This window comes from Topomyia yanbarensis, chromosome 3 (genome assembly GCF_030247195.1).
Source record: "Topomyia yanbarensis strain Yona2022 chromosome 3, ASM3024719v1, whole genome shotgun sequence".
Lineage (NCBI taxonomy): Eukaryota > Metazoa > Arthropoda > Insecta > Diptera > Culicidae > Topomyia > Topomyia yanbarensis.
The window spans coordinates 328,459,639-328,470,250 of record NC_080672.1 but is presented as its reverse complement, the minus strand read 5'-3'; the positions used below and the strand labels follow the sequence as shown (position 1 = coordinate 328,470,250).

Genomic DNA, 10,612 nt, shown 5'->3' with positions numbered 1-10,612 from the left:
CCCGAAATTGTTTGCTTTGAGGCTCGGAAGGCAATGGCTGTTTCAGTATAATTTTGCTCCGAAATAGACCTGTGCGCCGCCGCCGGTAAATTTTAACAAACGCCGACGCCGAAAGGTAGACCTTTTTTTTCCACGCCGACAATTCGCGAACTCGACAATCGTTGGCTCAAAATTTTAACCACAAATCTAGAAACATTGTCTATGGTCCGAATATACGACGTTAACTGATTCATGATTAATCACATATTGATGTTTATTTGGTATTAGTGGTTGTGAATTAGATCACAACATTAATAAAGTCTTAATATTTTCTCGCAAATCATTACACGACACTCGGAATACAATTCATGGATCCATTCTTGCTTCGTCAACTGGTTATGATTGCGAGCATATAAGTTACAATTCACCATTCGTGCGCGTGGAAATGTCCACAAATTAAAAAAAAACACTTCCACTTTCAAGATATAAGTAATGAAATTTACGATAATTTGCCTGATCTTCATCTTTGCACGTAATCAATTTCTCTGGAATACAGTGTATTATTCATCGATTTTTTAACCGATTCATGATAGTATGCTAGACACGATTACCCGTCGAGCTCGTGAAACTGTTCATGATATAGTTCATGAAGTAATTAATTTTCCACATAATCTTAATATACTTACGAAAACAATTTCAAGGAACTCAGACTATTATTCATGGATTATTCGCTATGCTCTTTGGTTTTGAAATTTCTATGTGAGATATTGTGTACAAATGCTAGCAATCAGTCTCGAGCATTAGATACAAGGAAACTACCAGGACCTGTAACCCTGTTATTCTTTTGTTAAGATTCAGTGTAATGTTCGGAATTAAATGAAACTGCGCTAAGCATCAAAAATACATTACTTAGCCACAATTCAAATCCGTGAAATAATTAAGAAAACTATAAGACATGTGACTCTGTGTAAAAAATCTGACGATAAACTCAAGACTAAAATATCACGTTAACACGAAGAGAATTTACGAAAATCGTTGCACATCATTCAATTCTTGACTTTTTTTAGTCAATAAAGTTAATACAAATTAATGTATCATCAACTTATGAACTAGAATCATAAAAATATTAAGCATATTCAGACACAACCACCTACTAAACATTTGAGTATAATGCCATATTTTTTGCGCGAACTAGTTTTTTGAAAACACAAAAATTATTTTCAATGCGAGGTTGAATCGTGACCTATTTTAAAAAAAAATTCTCGAAGAATAGTTGGACAGAATGATCTTGACTTTTCGCGACGCTGGTGCACTGATGTGGCGATGCAGAGGGTAAGATTTCTGGTCTCAAAAATTATTCATCGTGTGATCTAGCCCCACTCAGGAAAGATTTTCAGTGTCAGTTGCATCAACCCGGTATCACAGACAGAAAAGACGTAACACGAGATGAATTTTCATCACTCGTAGAAAAAACGGTCGTTTTACATTACAAAAAATGCGCCATATCAGCGAGCGTGGTGTTAGTGAAGAGATTTTGACACAGAGCTAAATGCGTTACTCAGTTTCCGCACCCACCCAAAAACGTTACCGTCTTTTTAATCTCATGCAAACCAAAACAAACAAAATGGGCCGGAAATGTGAAATTCATTCTTGTCGAAGTGCCCAAGGCGGGAGTTTTTCACAATTATTTCTTAAGTTACAACACGATGCCGATCGCCGAGTAAGCACTTAATAGGATGTTAGTAATTTAATTGATTCGGTGTATCGAATCTGACTAGATGTATGCAATGGATTCGAATTTGTTGGTCCCCGGATCTGCTGGAGCAATTGGCGGAGTGCAGGTGCTACGAAAACTAGAGATACGCTCAGACCATTTTCAATCAGACTTGTTTAGTAATCAGTTTCAACCCAACATCAAGTCGTGGAATTATTATGAATGATAGTAACTGTATATTTAGGTTTCGTTATGGTGTAGACAAAGTACATGATAGGAAGAGGTTCACGAGAAGAGAATGAGAACCGCCCGCTTCGAGTTTGCATCGGTGGCGACGAAATCGAGGTGGTTGAAGAGTTCGTGTACTTGGGCTCACTGGTGACCGCCGACAATGATACCAGCAGAGAGATTTGTAGACGCATCGTGGCAGGAAATCGTGCTTACTTTGGCCTTCGCAAGACACTTCGGTCGAACAGAGTTCGCCGTCGTACGAAGTTGACCATCTACAAGACGCTGATTAGACCGGTAGTTCTCTACGGGCACGAGACCTGGACCATGCTCGTGGATGACCAACGCGTACTTGGTGTCTTCGAACGGAAAGTGCTGCGTACCATCTACGGTGGAGTGCAGATGGAAGACGGCACATGGAGACGGCGAATGAACCATGAGTTGCATCAGCTGTTGGGGGAGCCGCCCATCTGTCATACCGCGAAAATCGGACGACTACGGTGGGCCGGGCACGTAGCCAGAATGTCGGACAATAGCCCGGTGAAAACGGTTCTCAATTGCAATCCGACCGGTACAAGAAGACGTGGCGCGCAGCGAGCACGATGGATCGACCAGGTGGAAGACGATTTGCGGACCCTTCGCAGACTGCGTGGCTGGCGACGCGCGGCCATGGACCGAGTGGAATGGAGGAATCTTTTGTATACGGCACAGGCCACTTCGGCCTTAATCTGTTAATAAATATAAATATGGTGTAGATCTGTATGACTCCAGCACATCGAGCATACTTTGCACTCTAGATAGAAGCAAATCTTAAGTTGAAAGAAAATGTGGTGTCACGGAATCGTATGCGTTATTTTGTACTTACAAGAAGTAAAAGTAAATGCCAACCAGGAAAATGAAGTAAAAGGTCCTTACATGACCATTAAAAGTGACATTTCTGCGCAGTAATGCCATTAATGCCATTAGTAACGCCTCGTGTTAGGGTACCCGATATCTGTGGGATTCTTAAAGAGCGACGGTAAAGAAGACTAAAATGAAACAAAAAACAATGAAACGACAACAAGAATTAATTTCCTCAAACAAAACAAAAACTATTTTACCGTTTTAATTTCCCAAACATAGAACTATAAATAATTATTATGGGTTATTGAAATACAGTCGTTACTCTGCATTCTTTAAATTTGTCCATTGCAATCATTATTTCATGCGAAGTCGTAGTATGCGACATCGACAATTTTTCTATTTCGTTCTTTAAATTTTGCAACTGTAAAATAGTCCCGCCATTCATTTATTATCTTGCATTTGGCAAGCAGGGTGGGCACTTGTGACGCATCAGCGAAATTAAATGCATTTCTTTCCATCAAAATAGAAATTCATAATGCATTTTGCGTTGCAAGTAAGACGTCAAAACCCTACAAAAAACTAGCCCTACATTCAACAAAACATCTAACAAAGTGGATCAGCGTAGGACGATTGTTAAACAATCTTTTCTGCGAAGGAGTGCAAAGTTGTTGCAAAAATGGAAATTAAATACATTTTTTCTAATTTGAAGCAAATTTGTAATACATTCTGAAAGTGATCTGCCCCTAGGTGGGCACTATTGGAGCTTCAGCTGAAAAAAAATTACTTGATATGATTGCGAGAATTCCATTTTGTGCAATGTGTTCAACAGATGTCGCTAGTACATCGTGAGCGATGATTTTTTTTAGAATTTTCTTCAAGCTGGTAACGTCTGTTTGTATGTGCTGCGAAGTCTGTTACCAATTTGGGAAAGGAATTTTACTGCCAAGTATTGTTTTTAGTTACATAGGCGTCAATATTCGTCACGCCGACACACGCCGGCGCGCCGCCGCCGATAGGGTCCAACGGCGTGACGCCGCCGCCGCCGGCCAAATATGTCGCTTACGCCGCCGCCGATTAAAAATGCATCGGCGCACGCCTCCGAAATTGATTTTTTTCGCAGGGTAGACGAGCCCTTATTTATCTCATTACGAGGTGTATACATGTGTACACATTTTTTTTCTATGTATGCATCAGCTGTCACTTTTTTCGGGCAAACAAGAAGAATGAAGAAGAAAACAGAAGCACGTGGTCTCATATTTCATTCTGAGTGCACGGTTAAATAAAACAACCTGCAGAATAAGTTGTTTTAACTTACTTTTGAGTTGTGCGTCGCTTTCGCACTTATTAGTGTTGTCAAAAACAAAAAGAGAGATTCGACTCAGTCGAGGTCTTCCGTGGAGGAAGGTACTTTTGAGTTGTTTGGGTTGAACTCAAAATTAGGTAAATTCAACTTAAATTTGAGTATAAAAAAACCTATCAATGAGTTGTAATTTTTGCCGTGGTTAAATGGAAACTACCTTCAACACGGTTTACCTAATTTTAAGTTCCCCTACGATACCACGAGATTGAGTCAAAGGAACTCAATTTTAGGTAGTTTTTCGTTTCCGTGTGGTTAGTGATGTAAACATTTGCTCCCGGACGCCATACTTATTTTTACCACGTGCTTACAAGCTTCGTTTCGATTGATCGGTTTGTTGATTAAGTGCTTCGCGGTCCTGGGCCGCCATGATTAATTTCATTAGCAACAAACCAACACACTCAAACTTGACGAATGTGAACACCTATACTATAAGCATCTCGATCTCATTAGTCAGAATGTCACATGACATGAATGTCATATTTTGTTGATAGCTCGACTTAGTGACTGGATTGCGCTTAAAGAGGTATCATCATCTTTGCTTCGTTCCTAAGAAGCAGTACAGTTAAAATTTTTGCTTGAAAAATGTAAAATGCTCGCGTTTCAGCGAAACGAAAAGTCGAGCACAACGTACCCTGATTCATCCTACCATATTTGAGCTAATGCGTTGAATAGAGATAGCAGATACTGATCTAACTAATGTGTTCAAATTGGTGGGATGAACAGAGGAGCTAAGATGGATTAGGGAGCAGTAACCCTACTTGCCTTAGTTGAAATTTTGCACCCTGACGATCCGATTCATTGCGGTGATCGACCAACGGTATCGAATCTGGAAGAGCTTATTGGCTGCAAGCTGGAGTTTGCGTAAGAAATCTACCAGGACAGATCTTGAGTTTTGAGATGATAAATGATACCGTCACTACCACTCAAACGAGATCTGTAAGTAATATTACTACATATATTGAATATATGGAAGCAGACGAGGACCCGCTAATTGTAGACTCTTTTGAGCTTGTGTATGAGGCTAGTCCAGGAAAAAAGTAGACCTTTCAACTGAGAGATAGTTGTTTCGTGTTCTTTTATGATTGTTTAGCCCAGCCAATCACTTTGGTTCTTGGACATGCCTAGTCATTTTGACGGATCCCAGCGTTCTATTCGAAGCGAATCAGATGAACATTCGTTTCGAGCAGTGTTTTCACCAACTCAGTTATTCAGCATAATGTAAAGAGCAAATAATTTTGAAGATGAAGGAAAAGCAGCACAGTTGTAGTAATCTTGTAATCAAATTCAAATTAAAAAGTGAAATTTTATTCTTCCTTCCTATGCGATAAACTAATAACAATACATTAAATGTTCGCCGCCTTAGCTTATTATCAGTCGCTGTCGCTTTCGGACGCATCCTTCCCATCCTCCTTCTTGTCATCGTCCTTGTAATGACGGTATTCTTTCTTCAGCTCCCACATATTCTTGTGTGGATTCTTCATATTGTAATCACAGACTTCCTTTAAAATCTCCTTCAAATAACTGATTGGCTGCCGAGTAATCTTAACAAGGTCCTTAATGTTGTAGTACTGATGCTTCTCGAACGCATTGAACAGCATGTCCAACACCGCATTCTTGTCATCCCGCGATTTCTTGCCTTCGGCTTTCTTGCGTTCCTTATCCTCAATGTTGTGCTTATGATCGGACACAGGCTTGAAGTTGTGCACGATCTTCTCCAGCGATTTAACCTGTCGTGCTGGTTGGGAAGCTTTCCTTATTGATTCCAGTTTCATCTTCATGTAGCAATTGTCCGCATACGGTCGACACTCCAGCTTCTGTACGATTCTGCCCTCCATAAACAGTTTCTCGGGCTCTGGAACGGCATCCTCTCGATTTGTACCGGACACCGTTGGAACGCTGTGCGAAAATACACCTAGGGTCTGTTTGGTTACTACTGAAACGTCCAGCCGATGATCTCGAGGTATTTCGTCGGTCGGGTCAATATTTATCACTGCATCCGATAGTGTCAACGAAACCTGTGCCTTCTGACCGACCTGTTTTGAGATCTTCAGTTTGCCAACTTCGATATTGCCCGGTGCCTTCTCCCACTTGTTGGCCATGTATTTGGGCACCTTGACCAACCATACTCCACGACCTGCGTTTGACAAGTCTAGCTCTTTATCCACTTTGATAACTTCATTTTCTTTCGACATTCCCAATTGTGGTTTGTGCGATGCTAGTTGGAAAGTATTTCTTTCCACGGAATCACTGTAAGACAAACCTTGATCTGATAAATGGCTAAACAGGACTAAACCAACAAGGATATCAACAGCTATTGCCTCTAAAGTTGTAAATTAAAAAGACTTTTTTTTGAAAAGGGCCAATAAGCATGCTGTCAAAATTAGTGATGACCATTCCCACACGATAAAAAATCTTCACGTTGATGGAAAGTGATTTGCAGTCGATTTCGCACTACTTGCTGAACATTTCAATGCGATGTGTCAATCTATTGGAATGGATCATTTCAAAGCACTATGAAATCAACAGCAAATCACTTCCATTTGAAATGTGTTGCACATTGCTTCTAATAGATCTTGCATTTAACTATATACGTATTTTTTACGGTATATCCCAAGGGGCGTGACACTTCCAATAACTCATAAATTATTATACAATTATAATGTTTTTGTAGATTTATAGACGATTATAGAATATTATAATTTTATAGACAGCTTATACTTATATAACTTTCGAACTTGTTTTCGAACTTATTCTCAGTGTGCGGTGAATTTATGTCAGTTGTCCCTTTTATTTGTTTACATTGTTGATATCAAGACGTGCATAACATAACACCTTTGTACCTGCGCCATAAAACAAGATATCCGGAAAAAATCAATGAGGTCAAATTGCTCATGGGACAGCAGGTACGTATAACAATGATACTAATTCTCAAACCACTCTTAATATATTCCCACTCTTCCAGAATGTAGAACAATCCTCTCAAAGGTTCTATCGTTGAATTTGAGCAACAACACTAAAGGTAGTATCATAATCTACTGCCTGATTTGGAGCAAACGGAAGAGATTGTGGAGCTTTTGAAGAGTAAACAGATTGATTGTGAGCCGTATCATGCGTGTCTTTCGCTGAAGCAGAGGCGAGAGGTGCACCAAAGCTTTGTCCGAGACTGCATTCAGATTATAGGCTACGATAGCTTTCGGAATGGGAATCGACAAACCGGATGTTGGACTGGTCATTCACTATGGTGCGTCGAAGGATTTAGAAAGTTATTATCAGGAAGGCGGTAGAGCTGTCCGGGATGGACAACCATCCAAGTGTATTATGTTTTGGAGTCGCGCTGGTTTCAAAACACATGAGCTACTACGAGAAGATAATTATGATTTTAGTAAAGACACGGAACATTTGTTGTAAGCTATCGAAGGTGGTGATACAGGTATTGTGCTGCCGATCGCACTACTGCGCGGCCCCAAAAGCAAGAAACTATGATCATTACTTGAAAATACCTGTCACGGTCTCGGGAAGTCAGGAGATGAGGACCGGTGGAAAGCATTGACCGTTTTGCTTGAAAGAAAAGGATGCTTTTCAAGAATGGAACACATGTGAATAGTCTCTGATATTATGATTCAAAAATTTGACAAAGAATTTTTGTCCTCCATTCAGCAAAAACTGAACTTTTTACCTGGTACTGTAACAGCTGTGATAGATTGTCTGTCATGCAGCGGGATTTGAAGCGGAGCCCACTGTAAGTTATCACCAACTCAGCAAACAACTTGGATCCTCTAGTTAGAGTGTCGCTCAGTGGCGGATATTGCCAAGTTTCGAGGCTTGTTAGAGACATCGATTGCTAGCCATTTATATGAGGCAATCAAACATGGCTTTCCTTTCTGCTGGCAAGAATTCGCCCGAGTGGACGTCGATCGTAGGTCGTTTGAACACATCGAATCTTCCATCCGCTCTAGATTGCATCAAGCTGATATTAAAAACCAATGCCACCCACAAGAATAAAAGCTCCTTGATGATATTACTCCAACGACTACAGTAAAACCCGTTCCACTCGCAAATAATCTTTGAGGTGATGAAGACGACGATGATTTATCTGTGGGAGATAACAGCTTCGTGGAAATTGATCGTATGTGCGAGATAGCAAGCAACAGCCAGAAAGGGAAATCAAAAGCCCCAAATGACCGAATGCTTCAGAATTGATGACGAGGAAAAAGATTTTGATCTGGATAAAATTGCTGCACTGGAACAGGCAGTGATAAAAGGCGGTGATGCGTCCTTTGGCGGAGGCTCCAATGTTCAATCCGACAGTACTACGAACAATACTTAGAAATCAAGGAGAATCATTGTTTCGACACAAGGCATCAAATGCATTTTGGAGGTCATGATTCAAATAAATGTTTTTTTTTAGTTAAAATATGATTGAAGATAAACCGGGATTCTTATAATCCTTGCTATTGTGTGCAGTTGACCGGTTGTTTTCTGTTACTGTTGTTGAGCGATTCTAGTCAATTCGATATGAAGAAATGTAATTTTTTGAGCGTGATATTTGGGATTATTACGATACAATGTACTGATCCTTTCCAAAATATAAAAAAATCAGCTTGCTTCGGCTGCTACAGTGGTTCCTCTTGCTTGCGATGCTTCTGCTTTTTGGAACTGTATTGTACACTGTTTCAGTTGTGCCTGAAAGTACCGTTGCTGTATCTGCTGCTGCGAAATCTGGGTGATGATAATTCTAGTTTGTGGTTGTTGCTGCTTCTGTTAACCAATGGTCATCTAGTTGCGGTTGTTGAGTTAACGTCAAAACCTGTGGCAGAACCGTCGTTAGAACGGCATTACTACCGACCGGTCGGATGGTGAAGTTTCAATTTTCTGCTGCTGTGAAATATTGGTGATTGGCGCTGACATAGTGGCTGTTTCGCTTGGGATGGTTGAATTATCGGTGTTAATACAGCTAAGGAACTGGCAGAAAACAAGATTGTGATTTGACAAAGATGCATTTTTGTCTGGCTACGATTTAACTGAAACACAAAAAATCCCTTCCGAGCACCTTGCTGTTGTGTTTGTGGTTGACCGTTTGTCTTCTTACTGCTGTTGAACGATTTGTGGCCAATTCGATCTGAAACAGATGTGATTTTTTTTTTTTTCGAAATTAAAAATGACTCACCTTGCTGCAGCTGCTGCACTGACTGAATAGCGGTTCCTCCTGCTTACGGTGCTTACGTGCTTGGAGCAGCATTGCATACTGTTGCTGTTGTGCCTGAACGTGCCGTTGCTGTATCTGCTGCTGAGAAATCTGGGTGAGGATAGTTTTAGTTTTTGCTTGTTACAGCTGCTGATGTTAATTTCTGGTCATTTGCGTTTGACCATGGATATGGGCTGGATCATTGTCTTACCTTTCACGTTTGAAGAAATGAACATTTAGGCATATTTTGGCTGCTACATGATTTCTGTCATAATGGATGTGGTTTGAACTGTCTTTAACTGGTTTTGCCTACAGAATCTGAGTAACGTAATCGGTGATGATGTTGTTGTTTTGCGGGTTCTAAGGTGTGATGGTTATGGTTCTTTTTTCAGGGGACCATGCATAAATTTGACAGGTTCTAAGCTCCCGTCAAACCGGGTTTGATTAATAGATGAGGGGACAAAAGAATCGTCGGTAAAAAAAAGAACTATGTGTAAATCTAAATGCGTACCTACCATTTTTTGTTGATGCAAGACCATTTTTCTTTGTTTTTTTTTTAATCACACGCGTTGCTAAGACTACTATGGTAACGGCTGTTCGAATTTTTCTTTTCGAACTTTTTACAATTCGAATACAGTTATAATTTTTATAGACAAATATAAATAAATATAAGGAAGTATAAAAAATATAAAACCAGTGGAAATATTTTTATAAAAGAGTGTCACGCCCTAGGTATATCCCATTATGGATTACCTGAGAACAAATAATTACATAATAAGTTAACCACAAGTAAAATATACAATACTCACGTTCTACATTACTTTGGAAATGCAAGTTTTCCATTTTTACTCCTATTTCCGAGCATACGTTTGTAGTCGATTAGACTTTAGTGTTTTGACACTTTTGACACTTGTAATTAAAGATGGAACCACTCAAATTCAATAGATTAGTACAGTGGTGCGAATTCATCGGATTTTCAGTTCAATTTAAAGATCATTTCTATTAAATAGCTTTCAAAGACCAGGTCATTCTGATACGAGTTATAAATCCTTAGAAAATCAATGCTAAATCACTTCAATTGTTAGTGATACATGATAAACTCATTCAAGTGCAACATCATTTGAATTAGACGTGACATTTTTTTACCGTGCGGTCAAAAAAATGTGGACGAACATGGGGCCGTATTAGAGCACTCTAGTTAGAGTGTGGCCAAGAGGCCATGACGTATCCAAACGAACATGGAATTTCGACACAGATCTTTCAATAGGGCCAAAGTCGCAATGTACTCAAATGGAGAAAAATC

The 10,612-nt window shown here is 39.8% G+C and overlaps 1 protein-coding gene and 1 long non-coding RNA gene across 2 annotated transcripts; both read right to left on the bottom strand.

Moving 5' to 3' along the window:
• Nucleotides 1-5,407: 5,407 nt before the first annotated feature.
• Nucleotides 5,408-6,454, bottom strand: LOC131692153 (general transcription factor IIF subunit 2). The gene has a single exon (XM_058979032.1). The coding sequence runs from the start codon at nucleotides 6,314-6,316 to the stop codon at nucleotides 5,495-5,497; it is 822 nt and encodes a 273-aa protein (XP_058835015.1). The 5' UTR covers nucleotides 6,317-6,454; the 3' UTR covers nucleotides 5,408-5,494.
• Nucleotides 6,455-8,721: 2,267 nt separating this feature from the next.
• Nucleotides 8,722-9,660, bottom strand: LOC131688655 (uncharacterized). Its single transcript, XR_009305274.1, has 3 exons — nucleotides 9,521-9,660; nucleotides 9,292-9,420; nucleotides 8,722-9,243 (listed from the first exon to the last, which is right to left on the bottom strand). It is a non-coding gene; the product is annotated as an uncharacterized LOC131688655 (long non-coding RNA).
• Nucleotides 9,661-10,612: the final 952 nt, after the last annotated feature.

Bases quoted from the DNA above. Each gene is read 5' to 3' on its own strand.
- LOC131692153 (XM_058979032.1), bottom strand. From the start codon at position 6,316: ATGTCGAAAGAAAATGAAGTTATCAAAGTGGATAAAGAGCTAGACTTG.